This window comes from Oncorhynchus mykiss, chromosome 12 (genome assembly GCF_013265735.2).
Source record: "Oncorhynchus mykiss isolate Arlee chromosome 12, USDA_OmykA_1.1, whole genome shotgun sequence".
In the NCBI taxonomy this organism is placed as follows: Eukaryota; Metazoa; Chordata; class Actinopteri; order Salmoniformes; family Salmonidae; genus Oncorhynchus; species Oncorhynchus mykiss.
In genome coordinates this window covers 29,744,965-29,768,059 of record NC_048576.1, presented here as the reverse complement: position 1 = coordinate 29,768,059, position 23,095 = coordinate 29,744,965, and the positions used below count along the sequence as shown (strand labels likewise).

The following is a 23,095-nucleotide window of genomic DNA, read 5'->3' as shown; positions in this document are numbered from 1 at the left end:
TTAATTGTGTAGGATTGTAATTGTATACAAAAATAAATTGTATATTTACATAACATTTTAAAAATGAGGCACAAATTGGACCGAAAGGAAGGCAAGGCTTCTGTTTCTAACTTTTAATTAAGTCTCTGTGTCAATGTGTCATTCTTAGATATTAAACAGAACAATTCACTTAACCATGTAAATGTACTGTGTGTAAATTAAAGTAACTAATTAAATCAAATATTCTTACAGTATATGGTCTTCTTACATTGCATTGTATCCATCAGTAAAGACCTGTGTCACATATACACTGAGTATACCAAACATTAGGAACACTTTCCTAATATTGAGTTGAACACCCCCCTTTTTGCCCTCAGATCCATCTCAATTCGTCGGGGCATGGACTCTACAAGGTGTTAAAAGCGTTCCACAGGGATCCTGGCCCATGTTGACTCCAATGGTTGCCACAGTTCTGTCAAGTTGTCTGGATGTCCTTTGGGTGGTGAACCATTCTTGATTTCTTGATACACATGGGAAACCGTTGAGCATTTAAAACCCAGCACTGTTGCAGTTCTTGACACAAACCAATGTGCCTGACACCTATTACCATACTCCTATTACCATACTCCTATTACCATACTCCTTTTACCATACTCTACCATAAGTCTCTTACATTTTCTTTAAAATTCACCTTCTGAATGGCACACACACACAATCCATGTCTCAATTGTCTCAAGGCTTAAAAATACTTATTTAACCTGTCTCGTCCCTTCATCTACACTGATTGAAGTGAATTAACAAGTGGCATCAATAAGGGATCATAGCATTCACCTGGATTCACCTGGTCAGTCTATATCATGGAAAGAGCAGGTGTTTTGTGTGTTGAGTGCACCATACAGTGAGATTCAAGAAAGACAAGAATTCCGCAGGGTATACTGTAGGTGATCTGCAGCGTCCTCCTAATGTGGTGTGTAAAGACTAAGGTATGAATAAGGTTGAAGGCTAAAATAGAGATCTAACTTTTTCATTTTGTTCTAACATAACAAAGCCCACAAAAGCCCACAGCAGACTTGTTGAATTAATTTCACAACTGCTTTGCCACTAACTGTTCAAGGTTTTTGGCATTTTCATGTCACGGGCCTTATAAAAAATAAAATGCACACATGTAAATCACACATAACAAGAAATGGTTAAGCTAAAACTCAAAACACTATGAAATATTTATCAAAAAGGATTACATCATATCAAGACGATACCATTTTCAGTCATCTACTGCTAAAAAGACAAATAAATAAGTAAGTCAGAGTAAGAAGTGAATAAATCTTAGCTCTCAATGATATGAAGACGATGATGATGTGTCCTATAACCTGTGACCAGGTTAAGGGGGGGGGTTGCCTTGCCGCCCTAACTGGGGAGGTATCGTTTGTTTTCCCCAGGGAATGGAAAATCTGGGACAGAGTTGAAATGTCCCGTGAGGAAGATGGCGACCGTTCCGATGGAGAAGAGAGCCATGGCCACCCAGAAACAAACCTTGTCAATCATCTTCCCAATCAATACCCAGCTCTCCATTTCCTATGGGACAGTTAACAGTGAGTCAGAAGGGGGTAGAAGTGGGGAGATAATAACCCACAATGTTCTATCAGGATTTCTCAACTCTCAGCTCATCGTGGGCCAGTATTCACAAAGTGTCTCAGAGTAGGCCTTTTTAATCATAATTATTTATTTTATCACAAATAAATCTGGATAAGCACTCTTTGTGAACACGGCCTTGCACTGGCTGAATTCAGATGAAATTGTCCCCTGATCCCCAGAGTAAAAGCAATACTTACTGATCCAATGTCATTTGCTTGCTTTGTGCTCTCAGTGATAAAGTTACAAGCATCCACACATTCCTTGATTTCAGGAGCAGCTTGTGCGAGGCTCTTGTACAGGCTGGCTGTGGTGCTCACATCAATCCCATCCACTAGAGAGTAGCAGAGACACATCAATACCATCCACTAGAGGGTAGCAGAGACACACCAATACCGTCCACTAGAGGGTAGCAGAGACACATCAATACCATCTACTAGAGGGTAGCAGAGACACATCAATACCATCCACTAGAAGGTAGCAGAGACACATCAATATCATCCACTAGAGGGTAGCAGAGACACATCAATACCATCCACTAGAGGGTAGCAGAGACACATCAATATCATCCACTAGAGGGTAGCAGAGACACATCAATACCATCCACTAGAGGGTAGCAGTGACACATCAATACCATCCACTAGAGGGTAGCAGAGACACATCAATATCATCCACTAGAGAGTAGCAGAGACACATCAATACCATCCACTAGAGGGTAGCAGAGACACATCAATACCATCCACTAGAGAGTAGCAGAGACACATCAATACCATCCACTAGAGGGTAGCAGAGACACATCAATACCATCCACTAGAGGGTAGCAGAGACACATCAATATCATCCACTAGACGGTAGCAGAGACACATAAATACCATCCACTAGAGAGTAGCAGAGACACATCAATACCATCCACTAGAGGGTAGCAGTGACACATCAATACCATCCACTAGAGGGTAGCAGAGACACATCAATATCATCCACTAGTGTAGCAGAGACACATCAATACCATCCACTAGCAGAGACACATCAATACCATCCACTAGAGGGTAGCAGTGACACATCAATACCATCCACTAGAGGGTAGCAGTGACACATCAATACCATCCACTAGAGGGTAGCAGAGACACATCAATATCATCCACTAGAGAGTAGCAGAGACGCATCAATACCATCCACTAGAGGGTAGCAGTGATACATCAATACCATCCACTAGAGGGTAGCAGAGACACATCAATATCATCCACTAGTGTAGCAGAGACACATCAATACCATCCACTAGAGGGTAGCAGTGACACATCAATACCATCCACTAGAGGGTAGCAGTGACACTTCAATACCATCCACTAGAGGGTAGCAGAGACACATCAATATCATCCACTAGTGTAGCAGAGACACATACAGTTACCTAAAGGTACGCTGATGATGGAGCACAGTGCTAATCTTTATCCCCTCTCCTTTTCCCATTGATTGTGATACATATTTATAATAGCAAATATAACCAAAATGCTTTTTAAAACCAATTCAAATTGAGCCAGACACATCTATTCATAAAAGTGGCTTGCTGGATAATGCACATACATTCCACTCCGTATTTATTTGGACAGGGAGGCTAAAACGTTTAATTTCGTTCTATACTCCATCATTTTGGATTTGAGATCAAATGTTTAATATGAGGCGATAGTACAGAATGTTACCTTTTATTTGAGGGTATTTTCATACATATCTGTTTTACCGTTTAGAAATGAAAGCACTTTACGTATTTAGTCCCCCAATTTGAAGGTGTCATAATTGGACAAATGAATTTATAGTGTATTAATGTAGTCAAAGGTTTAGTATTTGTTCTCATATTCCTAGCACACAATGACTACATCACGTTTGTCACTCTACAAACCTGTTGGATGCCTTTGCAATTTTTTTAGTTTCTGTTTAGGATTATCTTGTGCCCAATATAAATTAATGGTATATAATGCATTGTGTTATTGTGGAGTCACTTTTATTGTAAATAAGAATATAATATGTTTCTAAACACTTTTAGAATAATGTGGGTCCTACCTTGATTACAGAGAATCATTAATGAATCGTGAATAATGATAAATGTGAAGAATTTACAGATGCACAAAGATCATACCCACAAAACATGCTAACCTCTCACCATTACTAATAACAGGGGAGGTTAGCATTTTCGTGTTTTCATATTTATGCTTCTGTAATTTACTCACTCATCATTATTCACAATTCAACATAATCCAAAAACAAAATAAGCTGCAAATACATGCAGCAAGTTTGTAGTGTCACATGTTTGATGTAGTCATTGCATGCCAGGGATATGGGACCAAATACTACACTTTTTACTACTTTAATTAATACACTATAAGTGCATTTTTCCAAATAGTTATGACACCTTCAGATGGGGTGACTAGATACATAAAATGTGTTCATTTCTAAATGGTACAACAGATACAGCATGTATGAAAATACCCTCAAATAAAAGGTGACATTCTGTACTGTCGCCTCAAATAAACATTCCCCCATGTGCTACCCTTCACTCCCTGCCAGTATCTCTTTCCTTAATCTTACCAACGGATCGTGTGAGGCCATGCCTCTCTCTCTGTTTGTCAAACATCATCTCGCTGCGTGGTTGTTTTAGCACATACTCCTCCGCTCTCTGCATCAGGCCGAACGAGCTACGCCGTCGCTCCCTCACTCCATTCACCTCTGCCTCCGCCTCTCCATCATCCACCAGAGGGTCCATACCCAGGAATCGAGGGACAAGCTCCAGGAAGACCTGAACAGAGGAGAGGAACGGTGGAATAGGTATTAGTTTGGCAAGAAAAAAGTTGAATATTCGTTCTGATAAATGAGCATTTTATCATATCGTATTGTTTCTTAATACAGATGACTTTTACTTTGTCCATTCTATGTCTGTTTGGGCCAGTGTTACAGGAGCCTTGACTTTGGTTTTGATTTCAACTTACCATGTTATTACACAGTTACTGTATACATACGTGTTTGATAGTGTGAGACATGGTGTGGGTGTTGGGACTGCGGAGGGAGATGTTGAGCACCACGATTTGGTTGGTGGCGATGAGCGTTGTCACAGACATGACAAAGATCAGGTACCTGGGAAGAGAAGAACAGACAGATGTGGATGGAGACGGGATTGAGCTCTCTTATGGTGTTACAGAAATACTGTGTATGGAGGAAGGCAGTAAGCAAGAGACTGGAGAAATTCTTACTCACTTGCCAATGAGAGGGACATTGAGAGATGTCTCAGGGACCTTCTGAGCAATAAGAAAGAGGAAGACAGTCTGAGCCAGCAGGACAGAGATGGACACAGTCAACTTCTGTCCCCCAGCTGTGAAGGGGACAATGGAGAGTCAGAGGGGTACAGAAAGGAGTGCAGTGCTTTTCCCATCATCATCCTCATAGATGACAACAGGCATATTATACTGTACTCTAGCAATTCCAGACATAACACGAGAGTGCTCTAGTGTTTCCAAATGCTTCCAAGTGCTTTAGTTGGGATGCAGAAACCTATTGACGTTCTATCGCACAGGCTAACCGAATCCAACTAAAGTCCAAACACATACAGTGCATTCTCTAGTTTGAAACTCAAAACCATTATATCTATGTTGGAGCATTTCTTAAATATAAATCATTTGAAATAATAGTCAATATACAAAGCAACACTAGCAACACTAGCGGACAACTGCTAACTTCAGTTGGTGATGGCATACTGCATCATCTTCCTGTTTCACTAACCCTAAGTTACACCCTTATACCACTGACCAATCAGCAGCAACGTTGCCACTGACCCTGTGCAGGTAGGAAGTAGGCCAGGACGACCAAGGAGGAGATAAGTGAGCAGGGCAGAATGATGTTGATGATGTAGAACAGAGGTTTCCTCTGGATGACCAGGTTGAAGGAGATCTCCTGGTACTCCAGGTCATCAGGAGTGTAGCGTGAGTTGATCAGCTTCCTGGCCGGCCGGTGCTTTATGGCCCACTCACCATTCTCTAACAGGTTGGAAACAAAGACACTGGGATGAGTAGAAACCATTTCATTAGGATTTGACCAGTTGACGGGTTGTGTCAGTTGTTTGCAGATAGGTGTAGGCCTACAGATTGATTTTGAGGAACTACAAAGTTTCATATGCTGTATTTTGGTCACACATGCAGGGCCAGAGTAGTAGTGGGAAACTACCAAGGTGGGGTAGTAGGTTTTGAAATAGAATGTATTCAAATCCATAAAAACAAAACATTGCAACATTAGTGTGTGTATACCAGTGAAGGCCTCAGGATCAATGTCCACCCACTCAATGGGCTGTTTAGTCTCCGTGTCAACAGCCAGCATGATTTCCAACTCATTTGCACTGTATGTCTGGGACCTAAAGACTAAAGTGCAGTTCTGGTAGTCAAAGGGGAAGTAGGTGATTTCTATGGCACATGTGCTGCGGTAGATAGCTGGAGGCAGCCAGTACATGTAGCCACTGGAGTAGATTAACACATTGGCATAGTAGGCCACGTCAAACTTGCCATCAATGCTGCAGAGGAGGAGGGAGAGAGGAGAGGGAACGGAGGAGGGGAAGATGAAAAGAGTTCAAGAGTCTATTGGTCAAAACATAGCAGTGCCACAGAAGGGGGGAAATCAGAATGAGGAAAAAAGCCAAAGGAAAAAGAAGTTGAAAGCCCTCCTCTACCGACTCACTTGTTCTCAAGGACAATGTCAGGAAGCCACACTGTGTTGTAAGGCACACGGATAACCTCGATGCCAAAATACTCAGAGGTGTTCCAGGCCAGGCGAATATCATTCCATTGCTGTGGGAGGGAGCAAAGGGTGTAGGCAGAGTAGAGAGCGTGATAGGATCAGAGGGAAATAAAAGACACACAGCTAGAAATCAGGTAAAAGTAGGAGAAAATAAAAAAAACTGAAATAATCTAGTCAAAGACGTATGCAGAAAACACATTATAAACTAATTGAGAAGATATAATATCAAAAAACATTTGGTCAACAATGAGAGAAACACTCACGATCTCAATCCAGACATTAGTCGTGAGAGTCTCTTCCTTTTCGTTCTGTAACAGAGGACATATATAATGGTCTGATGCAGACATTTGTCTACTTTATTTGGGTAGCCTACATAAGCTTACAGGAATACATGTGGAGGTGCAGTGAGATTGTGGGTAGTTGGTAACTGTGGCAACTCTATGGGATTATGCTGGACAGTTTGATATGTGATAGTACTGTAGTGCACCTAGGGCTGTTGCGGCCACACGGTTGCCACCATACCAGCGGTCACAAGTCATGAAGGCAGTCAAATTCCACATTACCGTTTAGTCATGGTAATTAGGCTTCTCCAAGCTCTGATGCTGCTGCTGGTCATTAGTAGCCTACCAAACTTGCTAACTGCCTGGTACTCAGCACTCTATTGTCCCTCTAATCACTCTGACATCCATTCAAATGTATTCAAAAATATAATCAAACACTTCATGAGAGCCCATGAGCTCATGTTGTGCAACATTTATATAGGCTATGCAATTGCAGGAGAAAACACAGTGATGAGACCACTAATAAAAAGGATGCCATCAGCTTTCTATAGGCTGGGCCTACCATATTTATTTCTCAACTTTCCAACTACAGACGGCGCCGGGGAGGATAGCTGCCATTTCGTGGGCTCTTAACCAACCGTGCCTTTCTGTTAGTTTTTCTAATTTTTTGTCATTTGTTTTGTACATAATGCTGCTGCTACCGTCTGTTATGACCGAAAAGAGATTCTGGAAATCAGAACAGTGATTACTCACCTTGAACTGTATGAAGAATTTATCTTTAATTAATCAGATGAAAGGGATTTACTCCAGACACCCGAACAGGCCCTCCTCCCCGTCATTCGGAGGAGAAAGAGACTGAAAAGATATCGCGGAAAGAGATCGGGGTGCCTTGTGAGGATCCGGCGACGAGTGGCTAATCTGCCCTTGCCATCCATACTACTGGCCAGCGTACAATTGCTGGAAAATAAATTGGACGAACTAAAAGCACAGATATCCTACCAAAAGAACATTAAAAACGGTAATATCTTATGTTTCACCAAGCCATGGCTGAACGACGACATGAATAACATACAGCTGGCATTAAAGTGGCCGGGGACTTTAATGTAGGGAAACTTAAAACCCGTTTTACCTAATTTATATCAGCATGTTAAATGTGCAACCAGAGGGGAAAAAACTCTAGACCACCTTTACTCCACATACAGAGATGCGTACAAAGCTCTTCCTCGAACTCCACTTGGCAAATCTGACCATAATTCTATCCTCCTGATTCCTGCTTACAAGCAAAAATTAAAACAGGACGCACGAGTGACTCGGTCAGTAAAAAAGCGGTCAGATGAAGCAGATGCTAAACTATAGAACTGTTTTTCTAGCACAGATTGGAATATGTCCCGGTATTTTTTCAGATGGAATTGAGGAGTACACCACATCAGTCACTGGCTTCATCAATAAGTGCATCGATGACGTCGTCCCCACAGTGACTGTATGTACATACCCCAACCAGAAGCCATGGATTACAGGCTAGATCCACACTGAGCTAAAGGGTAGAGCTGCCGCTTTCAAGGAGCGAGACTCTAACCCGGACGCTTATAAGAAATCCCGCTATAACCTCCAACGAACCATCAAACAGGCAAAGTGTCAATACAGGACTAAGATCTTTTCAAAATATCATTAGAGTCACATCATGCAGCCTTACAATGAATTAAAAATCAAAACATATAGCCCAACGTTTGTAGAACAACTAAAGTTACATGAATAACTCTAAATTAAGCATATAGGAGTACCTATTTCTTTGTTAACCGCTCAGCACAGAATAGCCGCATGTGTGCACTCCCTCAAATAGTTTGGAGAAAATGTCCCTTCTATTTTATTCAGCTTTGTTCAATTGTATTCTTCATACTATAAAATAATGCCACAGAATTCTAGGCAAATCTTGTCTGCTAAATGAACTAGTGTAACCCACAGCCATTTGGCATAGCCGGATCAGGACCTAACATAAGGACAACTCAGAGTATACTATTCTTTTCTTCTGAAATAGACTACATTTTCTTCATATCATGCTTCTTTAGACCTGTCTGAAATAAATAATGTAATGATTTATTGTGAAGGTGTAGGCTATATTACATGGATTTATTGTGAAGGTGTAGGCTATATTACATGGATTTATTGTGAAGGTGTAGGCTATATTACATGGATTTATTGTGAAGGTGTAGGCTATATTACATGGATTTATTGTGGTGTAGGCTATATTACATGGATTTATTGTGAAGGTGTAGGCTATATTACATGGATTTATTGTGAAGGTGTAGGCTATGTTACATGGATTTATTGTGAAGGTGTAGGCTATATTACATGGATTTATTGTGAAGGTGTAGGCTATATTACATGGATTTATTGTGAAGGTGTAGGCTATATTACATGGATTTATTAGACTTTTTTTGTTTTAAATGTACACATTCCAACGGTTTGTGTGTGGAAGCCAGGAGATACTAAATGTGTTTTTGTTAATTAAAGGTCAATTACCGTGAGGCCGACAGTTATTTGCTTGACATTCACTGGCTGACAAAATTTCGTGATCACCACAGCTCGCATGGTTGAAGCACAGGACTGTTTGGCAATGTGTATGGAATGTTGTTGGGTTGCAGCAGGTGTGTAATATGTGTGTGTAATATGTTTGGTATGTGTTGTGTGTTGTTATATGACATTGTTATGTTGCAGCAGTAAGTCAAGTCAAGTTTATTTGCATATGCACAGCAGAGGAGGCTGTTGGAAGGAGCTATAGGAGGACAGGCTCATCGTAATGGCTGGAATGGAATAAATGGAACAGAGTCAAACATGTGCTTTCCATATGTTGGATGTGTTCCATTTATTCCATTCTAGCCTTTACAATGTGCCCCTCCTATAGCTCCTCCCACCAGCGCTCCTCTGATGCACAGGATACACAAGTTAAACAGGACAATGAAATGCTTGGTACAATGAAATTCTTATTGAGATGCGTAATGTGTGTAATGTGTGTGTGTGTACTAAGTGTTGTTGGCGTTATACTGCATTAGGTGTGGTCTGTCTCTCACCAGGGAGATGAGATTGGTGAGGATCAGCTTGACCTGCACCTCCACCTTGTCAGTGGGGTGCGCCGCTGGACGGATGTTCTTGTTGTAGCCTTTGAACAGGTCCCCAATCAGCTTAGACTCTTCATTACAACTCACTGCACAAAGCAGTGAGAGAGAGAGAGAGAGAGAGAGAGAGAGAGAATGAGAGAGAGAGAGAGAGAGAGAGAGAGAGAGAGAGAGAGAGAGAGAGAGTGAGTGAGTGAGTGAGCAAGAGGACACAGCAGAGTTTCATGGCAATATATGATGAGATATGGGTAGAGTAAAACCCATAGGGACTGCAACACATAACACTTACCATTTCAAACGACCCATAACACTTAAAGTGCCAAATTACCTTAAATGGTCAGTGACCGATTGCTTTGCTAAAATCACCCATTGAACCCTTTTCAATTAACATGTTTGACATTTAGGCATGTCAACCCTAACACCAAAAGTTGTAACAATGTTTGTGAAAGTTTTTACAGCGCCTATAAAAACATGAACATGACATCTGCCTCACAGGAACAATAATAACAAGCCCCTAGAAACACCAAAACAACAGTCGCAGACACATTTGGCATGGAGACCGGAATTAATAGTCAACACCGAGAGGTGCCATTGCCAAGAGCCTTGATCCTGGCCATGAGAAAAAATAATCAATATACGCACTTACCTGGTATTGTCACACCCCAGAGTAGGCCTGCAGTTGCAATCAAACACGTCCAAAAGGAGTGCCTTGCCATCGCAAAGTTCATTGCTCTTTACGCACAGTTCCAGATTTGAGTGAAGTACAAATTCAAAGAAAGAGAAAGCGAGAGGTTATTTCCGAATGGTTCGTCGTCTCCCTTCTCCCGCTGCCCCTCGTCTCGCTCCTCCAGCTGTCGCTACCCTTGGCTCGGGTTACACACCAACCGGGAAGCGCTAAACTCGGTCTTAAAGTCACACTCGGGTCGTTCATAATAATAATCATTATCATTATTCTATGGGGTAGTTATGACAATACTCCGATTATGAAGGGGACCTTTTCTGCTTGATATGTCAGCGGGTTTAAAACTAGTAATAGCCCACAATGTTCTGAATGTAGGATGGAATGGGATAGTGTCCATTTAACAAAGTAGCCTATCTCTGTTTTACAAATATTGCATCTAGAGGCCCAATATGCCTAGACCACTGCTGACCACCTCAAAAACGTGTGTGTGTGTGCGTGTGCGTGTGTGTGTCGACGCTACTGGTGAGCAAGGTGAACAGGTGACGGGGATCCAGTTTGGAAGCCGTTCCATTGCACTGCCCCCACTCTCTACCCGGGGAGGGTATAAATAAATAGTGTCTATGCTGCGCTCCTTGCAGTTTGCACTGCGGGGCTCTGGTGAAACGGGAACAATCTCTGGGGGATTTGGGTGGGGTGATTTTGTCACGATGACGGCTGGTTATAGACGACAGATAGGACGGGGTCCCGTGAAGATGAATTATGTACCAGGGCATGTGTGTGTGTGTGTTTTGTGTGTGTGTGTGTGTGTGTTCAGATTGGAGACGCCGGATGCGCCTGTTACATTTCGTTGAGTGACAAAACACCAGCCAGTGGCAGCAGTCGAGAGGTAAGAATCCAATCATCAGCATATCAGCATACAATTGTCGTTGGTATTTGATAACGACGTCAACCAACGTTAATTAACATTTCCATTGAATAAATAAAATAAAGGTCTAATGAACATTTATTGTCGATACCGGGAGGTATAAACCGACATTTGTTGCAGCTTTTGATCAATTCGATTTTTTCCCTCAAATTTGATCATGCAGCTAGCTGGATGTTAAGAAAATGTTGATGAAGTTGTCTATGTTAAACAACAAGACAAGAAGACAATTATGCCTTGTATAATGTGTTCCGTGTGAATTCCGCCGTCTGCGAAGTGCCTCTAAAAATACATGACTGAAACGGAGATGCGCTCCTTTGAGGTAACCGGGACCTCTGTATCTGGGAGACCGATACGTATCTCACGGTCGCAGAGTTCACAAATGCAAGCCACAGAGCAGGACACATGTTCCACATGTCCCACATAACATAGACTATTATCATGCACACCTACCTTCAATGTTGCAATTGTCTAAATTATATTTATACTTTGATTGACCCCATACTCTCTCTCACACACCCCATCTCTCTCTCTCGCGTGCGCTCATACACACACACACACACACACACACACACCAAAAAATGCACAATTATGCCTCCCCCATCCTCTCCTTAGCACATGAGTATGATTAGTCTGTAGCTGTGTTCGAATACTCATACTAACCACACTAATGTAAAGTGAGTATGTAGTATGCTTATTAGTCACAATATGGATATAGTTAGTATGCCAAAGGTTCCCAGATGTTGGGAACATTCGCCAAAGTTTGAAGTATACAAGCAATGGACACTATTTCCGTGCTTTTGGGGCCCATAACACAATGTTTCAGAAAATTGGCATGGCTTCACAACGTTTTCAGATTTGAAGAGAATGGTGGAAAATATGCAGCCGAAGTCCGACGAGAGCGCACACAAATCTGTTGCTTTAACTAATTATGACAAATGTTAAGAAAAGGTTCAGCAATGTAATAAAGTAATGACTTTTCAAATAAGTTACGTTGCATGTCATGTTGGCTGACAATTTGTTAGCTATGCTATCCTTACGAACTGCATTGCATATCATTACAGCAGTAATGTACCGGGTATGTTAGCTACCTACTGTAACGTTAGTTTGCTACTAATACATCGAACTTGCCAGAGTGCAGAATAACTGATGAGTAAAATTGTCAGAGTGCAACTCCAACCGCAAGGCACTACAGAGTGTAGTGCGTACGGCCCAGTACATCACCGTGGCCAAGCTTCCTGCCATCCAGGACCTCTACCAGCCGGTGTCAGAGGAAGGCCCTAAAAGTTATCAAAGACTCCAGCCACCCTAGTCACAGACTGTTCTCTCTGCTACCACATGGCAAGCAGTACCGGAGTGCCAAGTCTCAGTCCAAGAGGCTTCTACCCCCAAGCCATAAGACTCCTGAATAGCTAATCAAATGGCTACCCAGACTATTTGCCGCCCCCCACGCTGCTGCTACTCTCTGTTATTATCTATGTATAGCCACTTTAATAACCCTGCCTGCATGTACATAATTACCTCTATTTTTATTTTATTTTATTATTTCACCTTTATTTAACCAGGTAGGCTCGTTGAGAACAAGTTCTCATTTACAACTGTGACCTGGCAAAGATAAAGCAAAGCCGTACACATACAACAACACAGAGTTACACATGGAATAAACAAACATACAAAAAGTATATATACAGTGTGTGCAAATGAGGTAAGATAAGGGAGGTAAGGCAATAAATAGGCCATGGGGGCGAAGTAATTGCAATATAGCAATTAAACATTGGAGTGATAGATGTGCAAAAGATGAATGTGCAAGTAGAGAAACTGGGGTGCAAAGGAGCAAGATAAATAAATAAATAAATACAGTATGGGGATGAGGTAGTTGGATGGGCTATTTACAGATGGGCTATGTACAGGTCATCAAATCAAATCAAATCAAATGTATTTATATAGCCCTTCGTACATCAGCTGATATCTCAAAGTGCTGTACAGAAACCCAGCCTAAAACCCCAAACAGCAAGCAATGCAGGTGTAGAAGCACGTGAGCTGGTGCAGCTGGTACAGGTGCAGTGATCTGTGAGCTGCTCTGACAGCTGGTGCTTAAAGTTAGTGAGGGAGATACGAGTCTCCAGCTTCAGTGATTTTTGCAGTTTGTTCCAGTCATTGGCAGCAGAGAACTGGAAGGAAAGGCGACCAAAGGAGGAATTGGCTTTGGGGTGACCAGTGAAAAATACCTGTTGGAGCGGGTGCTACGGGTGGGTGCTGCTATGTTGATCAGTGAGCTGAGATAAGGCTTGGCTTTACCTAGCAAAGACTTGTAGATGACTTGGAGCCAGTGGGTTTGGCAATGAGTATAAAGCAAGAGCCAGCCAACGAGAGCGTACAGGTTGCAGTGGTGGGTAGTATATGGGGCTTTGGTGACAAAACAGATGGCACTGTGATAGACTGCATCCAGTTTGTTGAGTAGAGTGTTGGAGGCTATTTTGTCATTGACATTGCAGAAATCGAGGATCAGTAGGATGGTGAGTTTTACGAGGGTATGTTTGGCAGCATGAGTGAAGCATGCTTTGTTGCGAAATAGTAAGCCGATTCTAGATTACATTTTGGATTGGACATGCTTGATGTGAGTCTGGAATGAGAGTTTACAGTCTAACCAGACACCTAGGTATTTGTAGTTGTCCACATATTCTATGTCAGAACCATCCGGAGTAGTGATGCTGGACAGGTGGGCAGGTGTGGGCAGCGATCGGTTGAAGAGCATGCAATTAGTTTCACTTACATTTAAGAGCAGTTGGACGCCACTGAAGGAGAGTTGTATGGCCTTGAAGCTCATCTAGAGGTTAGTTAACACAGTGTCCAAAGAAGGGCCAGAATATCAACCTATCCCTTAACGTAACCAAGACTAATGAGATTATTGTGGACTACAGGAAAAGGAGGCCCGAGCACGCCCCCATTCTCATCGACGGGGCTGTAGTGGAGCAGGTTGAAAGAAATCAAGTTCCTTGGTGTCCACATCAACAACAAACTAGAATGGTCCAAACACACCAAGACAGCCGTGAAGAGGGCACGACAAAGCCTATTCCCCCTCAGGAAACTAGAAAGATTTGGCATGGGTCCAGAGATCCTCAAAAGGTTCTACAGCTGCAACATCGAGAGCATGACTGGTTGCATCACTGTCTGGTATGGCAATTGCTCGGCCTCTGACCGCAAGGCACTACAGAGGGTAGTGTAAGGCCCAGTACATCACTGGGGCTAAGGCTAAGCTGCCTGCCATCCAGGACCTCTACACCAGGTGGTGTCAGAGGAAGGCCCTCAAAATTGTCAAAGACCCCATCCACCCCAGTCATAGTCTTTACTCTCTACTACCACATGGCAAGCGGTACCGGAGTGCCAAGTCTAGGACAAAAAGGCTTCACAACAGTTATTACCCCCAAGCCATATGACTCTTATACAGGTAATCAAATGGCTACATGGACTATTTGTATTGTGTGCCTCCCCTCAACCACCCCTTTTACACTGCTGCTACTCTCTGTTTATCATATATGCATAGTCACTTTAACTATACATTCATGTACATACTACCTCAATTGGGCCGACCAACCAGTGCTCCCGCACATTGGCTAACCGGGCTATCTGCATTGTGTTCCGCCACCCACCACCCGCCAACCCCTCTTTAACGCTACGGCTACTCTCTGTTCATCATGTATGCATAGTTACTTTAACCATATCTACATGTACATACTACCTCAATCAGCCTGCAGACCGCACCCCCCTATGGAGAGCCTTGCAGTTGTGGGCGGTGCAGTTGCCGTACCAGGCGGTGATACAGCCCAACAGGATGCTCTCAGTTGTGCACCTATAAAAGTTAGTGAGGGTTTTCGGTGACAAGCCACATTCTTTCAGCCTCCTGAGGTTGAAGATGCGCTGTTGCGCCTTCTTCACCACACTGTCTGTGTGCGTGAACCATTTCAGTTTGTCGGTGATATGAACACAGAGGAACTTAAAACTTTCCACCTTCTCCACTGCTGTCCCTTCGATGTGGAGAGGGGGGTGCTCCCTTTGCTGTTTCTTGAAGTCCACGATCATCTCTTTTGTTTTGCTGACATTGAGTGATAGGTTATTTTCCTGACACTCACTACGAGGGCCCTCACCTCCTCCCTGTAGGCTGTCTCATCGTTGTTGGTAATCAAGCCTACCACTGTTGTGATCGTCTGCAAACTTGATGATTGAGTTGGAGACGTGCATGGCCACGTAGTCGTGGGTGAACAGGGAGTACAGGAGAGGGCTGAGAACGCACCCTTGTGGGGCCCCAGTGTTGAGGATTAGCGGAGTGGAGATGTTGTTTCCTACCTTCACCACCTGGGGCGGCCCTTCAGGAAGTCCAGGACCCAGTTGCACAGGGCGGGGTTCAGACCCAGTGTCTCAAGCTTAATGATGAGTTTGGAGGGTACCATGGTGTTGAATGCTGAGCTTTAGTCAATGAACAACATTCTTACAATAGGTATTCCTCTTGTCCAGATGGGATTGGGCAGTGTGCAGTGCGATGGTGATTGCATCGTCTGTGGATCTATTGAGGCGGTAAACAAATTGAAGTAGGTCTAGGGTGACAGGTAGGGTGGAGGTGATTTGATCCTTGACTAGGCAGGGCATAACCTTTTGTGACTAGGGGGCAGTATTTTCATTTTTGGAAAAATAACATTCCCATAGTAAACAGGATATTTTGTCAGGACAAGATGCTAGAATATGCATATAATTGACAGCTTAGGATAGAAAACACTCTAAAGTTTCCAAAACTGTAAAAATATTGTCTGTGAGTATAACAGAACTGATATTGCAGGCGAAAGCCTGAGAAAAATTCAATCCGGAAGTGCCTCATGTTTTGAAAGCTCTGCGTTCCAATGCGTCCCTATTGAGCAGTGAATGGGCTATCAACCAGATTACTTTTTCTACGTATTCTCCAAGGTGTCTACAGCATTGTGACGTAGTTTTACGCATTTATGTTGAAGAATCCCCTTAAGTGGCTACATTGCGCAACTGGTCACCTGATGCTCCCAGAGTGATTCTCGCGTAAAATACAGAGGTAGCCATTATTCCAATCGGTCCTACTGAAAAATCAATTGTCCCGGTGGATACATTATCGAGTAGATATTTGAAAAACACCTTGAGGATTGATTATAAACAACGTTTGCCATGTTTCTGTCGATATTACGGAGCTAATTTTGAATATTTTTCGGAGTTTTCGTGACTGCAATTTCCGGGCGATTTCTCAGCCAAACGTGAAGAACAAACGGAGCTATTTCGCCTACAAAAATAATATTTTTGGAAAAAAGGAACATTGGCTATCTAACTGGGAGTCTCGTGAGTGAAAACATCCGAAGCTCATCAAAGGTAAACAATTTAATTTGATTTCTGATTTCCGTGACCAAGTTACCTGCTGCTAGCTGGACAAAATGCTATGCTAGGCTATCGATAAACTTACACAAATGCTTGTCTAGCTTTGGCTGTAAAGCACATTTTGAAAATCTGTGATGACAGGGTGATTAACGAAAGGCTAAGCTGTGTCTCAATATATTTCACTTGTGAATTTCATGAATAGGAATATTTATGTCCGTTGCGTTATGCTAATTAGTGTCAGTCGATGATTACGCTCCCTCATGCGGGATGGGGAGTCACTAGAGTTAAAGCACTACATTATGACAGAAGTGAGTGCTACGGGGCGATAGTCATTTAGTTCAGTTACCTTAGCTTTCTTGGGAACAGGAACAATGGTGGCCATCTTGAAGCATGTGGGGACAGCAGACTGGGATAGGGATTGATTGAATAAAACCAATAAAAGGGCAGGGCAGACTTTGTGGAGTTATTGATTGACAAGCTCATTTGGCAAACTCATTGGCAAATTCTGCAATTTAATCAATTGCAAGAAAATATCCTATGACAAACCTCCTTTGTTGTGTGTGGGTTTTAACATGGTTAGTTAACATCACCATGGCAGCAAAAAACATCTAAGTGAACCCGCTGCTTTCATTTACATGTATCTGCAATTGATTGGTCTTGGCGCATATATTTGGAAACCCAAAACATTGAATTCAGTAGTATGTAGATGACCGTGGGACTCGGTAGTGCACGATGAGTGTGTGGACTGTGTTGACCTGCCATTGGATCAATAGTGGAATTTGAATAGTATAGAGGGCATGATAACATTGTCAGAGTATAGAGTCCACATTGGATGATAAACAAGCAACAGACAGGAACAACAAACAACTTATTTACTTAACCTGGCCTTTATTTACTGAACTGTGACTTCTGTGGTCAATGTGTTCTCTTACACTACCTCCCCTCTGATATATAAACATACTGGTGAATGGGGAATGGGCTGGAGAATGGAGAATGGGTTTTGCTTTGATGGGACAGACCACACATGCTTAATCAGCTAGCGGCTGATTGACTCTTCCATTGGTCAACAAAGCTGAAGACTGACACAGAGAGATCAACAGTTTTGCAAATAAAGAGGGAGCCAGGAAAGGAGAAGGACAGAGCATAGAGAAAGAGAGCAGGACCAGGATGGTTTTTGAAACAGAGAAAAGGGAGAAGTTAGGGTGACAGATTTAGGAAGACAGTGGGGGTCAGAGATAAAGGGGCCAATAGAGAGACAGAAACAGAATCTGAGTGGAGAGATCAAAGAACTCACTCACATGAGGAAGAGGCAGCGGTATGGATAGATAGAGGCTGGCAGGCGTAGTAGCATATTCAGGGAGAGAGGGGTGAGAGAGAGGGCCAGGCTGACTGTGAGCATGGTAGCATGGGAGTAAAGGGCAAGGCAGCTGTGGCCACCGCAGTTCTAATGCTCTTCCTCAGCTCCATGTGGCAAGTGCACGAAAGCCAAAAGGCACGAAAGCCAAAAGGCACGAAAGCCAAAAGGCACGAAAGCCAAAAGGTCACGAAAGCCAAAAGGCACGAAAGCCAAAAGGTCACGAAAGCCAAAAGGGCACGAAAGCCAAAAGGTCACGAAAGCCAAAAGGGCACGAAAGCCAAAAGGGCACGAAAGCCAAAAGGTCACGAAAGCCAAAAGGGCACGAAAGCCAAAAGGTCACGAAAGCCAAAAGGGCACGAAAGCCAAAAGGTTACGAAAGCCAAAAGGTTACGAAAGCCAAAAGGGAACGAAAGCCAAAAGGGCACGAAAGCCAAAAGGCACGAAAGCCAAAAGGGCACGAAAGCCAAAAGGCACGAAAGCCAAAAGGGCACAAAAGCCAAAAGGTCACGAAAGCCAAAAGGTCACGAAAGCCAAAAGGGCACGAAAGTCAAAAGGGCACGAAAGCCAAAAGGCACGAAAGCCAAAAGGGCACGAAAGCCAAAAGGGCACGAAAGCCAAAAGGCACGAACGCCAAAAGGGCACGAAAGCCAAAAGGGCACGAAAGCCAAAAGGTCACGAAAGCCAAAAGGCACGAAAGCCAAAAGGGCACGAAAGCCAAAAGGGCACGAAAGCCAAAAGGCACGAACGCCAAAAGGGCACGAAAGCCAAAAGGGCACGAAAGCCAAAAGGTCACGAAAGCCAAAAGGTCACGAAAGCCAAAAGGGCACGAAAGCCAAAAGGTTACGAAAGCCAAAAGGGCACGAAAGCCAAAAGGTTACAAAAGCCAAAAGGGAACGAAAGCCAAAAGGGCACGAAAGCCAAAAGGGCACGAACGCCAAAAGTAACGTATTTGTCTCAATCCAACACTGAGGGGAGGCTGTATGTGTGGCTGAGCATGTGTCCGGTATAATAAACATTCCATGTGTTAGCCAGCCTATGTAATGTAGCTTTATTGATTTACACATGCCTCACTTGTTTGCAATGTATATAATAATATTACATGGTGCCTGCTGTCACGTTGGTATGAAGAGATTCGGGAGACAGACGCAGGAATGCGTAATAGTTTTTTAATTAAGCCCCAAATTATGGCGCGCCGTGTAAAGGCACGGAGACAAAGACCAAACAAACACGGAACAAAAACACAGGGTTGAAACCCAAACAAAAGAGCGAGGAGTACCTCAAATAAATAACACTGGCGCACAATGATTATCATCTGTGCAATCCACATGTGCACGAAAGTCAAAACACACAGCACAGGTACTCACACGCACTAACAGACATTGTAACAATAATCGACAGCCCAATGGAAACCAAAGGGCACACTTATACAAGTACTAATCAGTGGGAATAGGGGACAGGTGTCCGTAATGAATGTTCCAGAGGGATCCGTGACACCTGCTAACCTAGGAATCTCTAGAAGTTTGGATTTCCTCCTGTGGTGGTTAGGTTGCTGGTTAGGCTGGGTTAACACCACACACCACCACATCTTGCTACTCTACACAATAATCAGGGCAAGCTTTGCCTCTATTCTAACTTCATCCAGCACCGTAACTTTCGTTGCAGTGAGGAAAACATAGACTTAACAAAGGTATTAGAATAGAGAAGGAGATAGGAGTGAAGCACAAAGAAATATTCAATTTCCAAGCAGTTAACTTCAGTTCACGATGCAAGGATGTGTGCTATACACACGTTTGCAATTATCAGTTTGATCTTGAATCTTATTTAGATCAGTAGGGTGGCTGGCCTACTGGTCATGAAAGTGTGTGACAGCTTGGTAGAATGGTCAGGAAGAAGGACATAATCTAATAACTTTGTGATTATAAATCACGTCTGCCTGTCTAACAGAGTGAGGTTTTGTCACTATTCTGAAGGGTTAGATGTATTGGTTGCACTATGTTTTACAGTTCGTGACATTCCGGCGGGCTCATTTTTTTCACTGGATTGCCTTTGTGCACGCGCTTTTAACAGTAAAAATGTATTCCCTTTTTTGGGCTGTCCCCATAGGAGAACCCTTATTGGTTCCAGGTTGAACTTCCAGGTAAAAGCCTTTTGGGTTCCATGTAGAACCCTCTGTAGAAAGGGTTCTACATGGAACCCTAAAGGGTCCTTCTTTGAATCAAATGTTTCTACCTGCAACCGAAAAGGGTTATTCAATGGGTTCTCCTATTGGCACAGCCGAAGAACCCTTTAAAGGTTCTAGATAGCACCTTTTCTTCTAAGAGTATACACAGTCATTAGATATTGGAATGTTGTTATTTGGTTGGGTTGTCAAATCGCCGGAAGTTAAGTCTATCTTACAAACTAATGTAACAGTACTCAACCTTAAAATGAGTACCACATCCATGGTCACATTTTGAGTTAGTCTAGAGTAACTATACATTCTTATGTATTCATAGACAGCATGCATGTTCAAGATAGCATGCACAGGTCACAGGTCTGTGGAGATCTTCACAATTTCTGTAATAATCTGCACAGAATCTTGAACAGCATTGATCACTTGCACCATGTACTTTTAATGTAATCTCAACTGCAATCCAGGCCATTTGGTTGCGCTATTAGATGAAGCACAGTGATAACGCAGTAGCCCTTGTCTGCAGTCAAATGGGTGGAATGTTATTCATATTTGTCATCATTTCCTAATTAATAAACTTTTTTTTTTTTTTAAATGACAAAGATATGGTTTTGTTACATTTCAGTCATTTGTGATGTGTATAAAGTGTAAAATTGGGATGCAAACTCAATATTTTATACATTTCAACTCTACATCTGACATGGTACAGGTGTCTTCTTTTTTTAAGCCCATAACAATGTGTGTGAGGTGTGTACCTTTGTTTGAAAGTAGATTTGTTTAAGACTGCCAAGAAACACTCTGTGTGACCGTGATTTAGCCCACTGTAGTTAAAGGTTTTAAGTTGTTGTATACATACAAAATATCAGATACTGTATTACCATTTGAACATTGTGCTTTCAAATGGTTTAATGTGCAGTGATAACACATTTAGATGACAACTAAACCAAAAATCAGACATTGTTTTTCCATTTGGTTGTGATATTAGATGGGTGAAAGCATAGTGATAACAATATTGAAATATTGAAATCTTTCTCTTTACAGATATTTGGATTTCCAATGGGATTTGTGTCATACATGTTAAAATGAGATAAACAGGGTAAATCAACGAAAGAGAGAGAGAGAGATGTATGGTTAAATACAATTAAAACAATTCTAAACTTATTTGTACAGCTGGGTTTTATATGAATGGACTCAATATGGATAACCAAATTTACTCAAATGAATCTATTACTCTTTTTTTCCCCCTTTCCCCCTCCCTCTTCACCGACAGCCTGGTGTGTGTGATGAACCAGGAGATGGCCACCAGAATGGGGCTGAACAGGGTGGTCCGGGTCATTGGAGAGGTGTACGACAGAACTCAGGGGGCCCTGGAGGAGCATGGCATGAAGCAATCACACAATGATATGCAGTGGTATAATGTACTTAGGTAAAAATACTTTAAAGTACTACTTAAGTAGTTTTGGGGGTATCTGTAGTGTACTCCACTATTTATATGTTTGACTACTTTTACTTTTACTTCACTACATCACTTAAGAAAATAATGTACTTTTTCCTCCATACATTTTCTCTGACACCCAAAAGATGTCGTTACATTTTGAATGCTTAACAGGACAGGAAAATGGTCCAATTCACACACTTACCAAGAGAAAATCTCCATTCATCTCTACAGCCTCTGATCTGCCAGACTCACTAAACACAAATGCTTTGTTTGTAAATGATTGTTTAGTGTTGGAGTGTTGGAGTGTGCCCCTGGCTATCCTTAAAAAAAACATGCCTTCTGGTTTGTTTAATGTAAGGAATTTGAAATGATTTATACTTTGACTTTATTCTTTTACTTTTGACACTTAAGTATATTTAAAACCCAATACTTCTAGACTTTTACTCGGGTAGTTAAAGTACTGTCTGACTTTAACTTTTACATGAGTCATTTTCTATTAAGGTATCTTCTCTTTTACTCAAATATGATTTTTTTTTGATCTCCTGTTGCAGTACTGGTCTATCTCCACTAGAGGTCACAGTGCTATACTACAGAAGCACATCACTCTCACTCAACCCTGAAGTGAGTGACTAAGTCATTTAAATGAGCATTTGTGACATAATCCCTTCTACCTCACAAGCACTCACCACTCACTTGGACACATGCTGTGAATGGCATAATACCACCATTGAAGAGATTTCTGAATGTAAGCTACAATGACTTTTTGACCTCAGAATATATTTGGGCGAATGAACTGTAATTAAAAAAACTATTAATAACCACCAAGTGTCTGACAGTACTTTGATGGTTAGAAAAAACGAAAAATGCTCTTGAGATTGATAATGGAGACAGAAATATTGCTTTAGGTTGTTAATGGAAAGAGTCGACATAAATCACTGTATGTCTGTGAGTCTCTCTCTGTGTGTGTGTGTGTGTGTGTGTGTGTGTGTGTGTGTGTGTGTGTGTGTGTGTGTGTGTGTATCAGTGTGTGTGTGTGTGTGTGTCAGTATGTGTGTGTGTGTGTGTGTGTGTGTCTGTGTTTGTGTGTGTGTGAGAGAGAGAGAGCTGTTGCATGCACAGTATATCAGCCACCTGCGTTACACTTGATCACACTATTTTAAACCCACAAATACCTCTAATGCTATGTAATCCTTGCTCTCTCTCTCCCTGTCGTCCTCCACTGGATCTCATTCCCAGAAAGGATGATCGGAAAGAGAGAGGCAAGGAGAGAGCCAAAGGGCATAGCACAGAGGGGGAAGTGAGGTAGAGAGAGTGAGCGAGAGAGAGAGAGAGAGAGAGCCAGAGAGAAAGCGAGATAGAGAGAGAGAGA

General features: G+C 42.4%; 1 protein-coding gene and 1 long non-coding RNA gene across 3 annotated transcripts; one reads left to right on the top strand and one right to left on the bottom strand.

Annotated features, from left to right (window-relative positions):
* Window positions 1–98: 98 nt before the first annotated feature.
* On the bottom strand, window positions 99–10,948 carry chrne (cholinergic receptor, nicotinic, epsilon). Of its 2 annotated transcripts, none has more exons than XM_036937365.1 (11): window positions 10,416–10,948; window positions 9,725–9,858; window positions 6,639–6,683; window positions 6,316–6,425; window positions 5,892–6,151; window positions 5,424–5,624; window positions 4,849–4,963; window positions 4,614–4,728; window positions 4,186–4,393; window positions 1,809–1,942; window positions 99–1,551 (listed from the first exon to the last, which is right to left on the bottom strand). In XM_036937365.1, exons 1-11 carry the CDS (start codon window positions 10,495–10,497, stop codon window positions 1,384–1,386), a joined length of 1,572 nt encoding a protein of 523 aa, XP_036793260.1. In that variant the 5' UTR covers window positions 10,498–10,948; the 3' UTR covers window positions 99–1,383. The 2 variants fall into 2 exon arrangements, with proteins under 2 accessions (XP_036793260.1, XP_036793261.1); XM_036937366.1 differs by having other exon boundaries at window positions 6,144–6,151.
* A 116-nt stretch (window positions 10,949–11,064) lies between these two features.
* LOC110537390 lies at window positions 11,065–22,547 on the top strand. The gene is made up of 3 exons (XR_002475616.2): window positions 11,065–11,337; window positions 21,559–21,714; window positions 22,278–22,547. It is a non-coding gene; the product is annotated as an uncharacterized LOC110537390 (long non-coding RNA).
* Window positions 22,548–23,095: the final 548 nt, after the last annotated feature.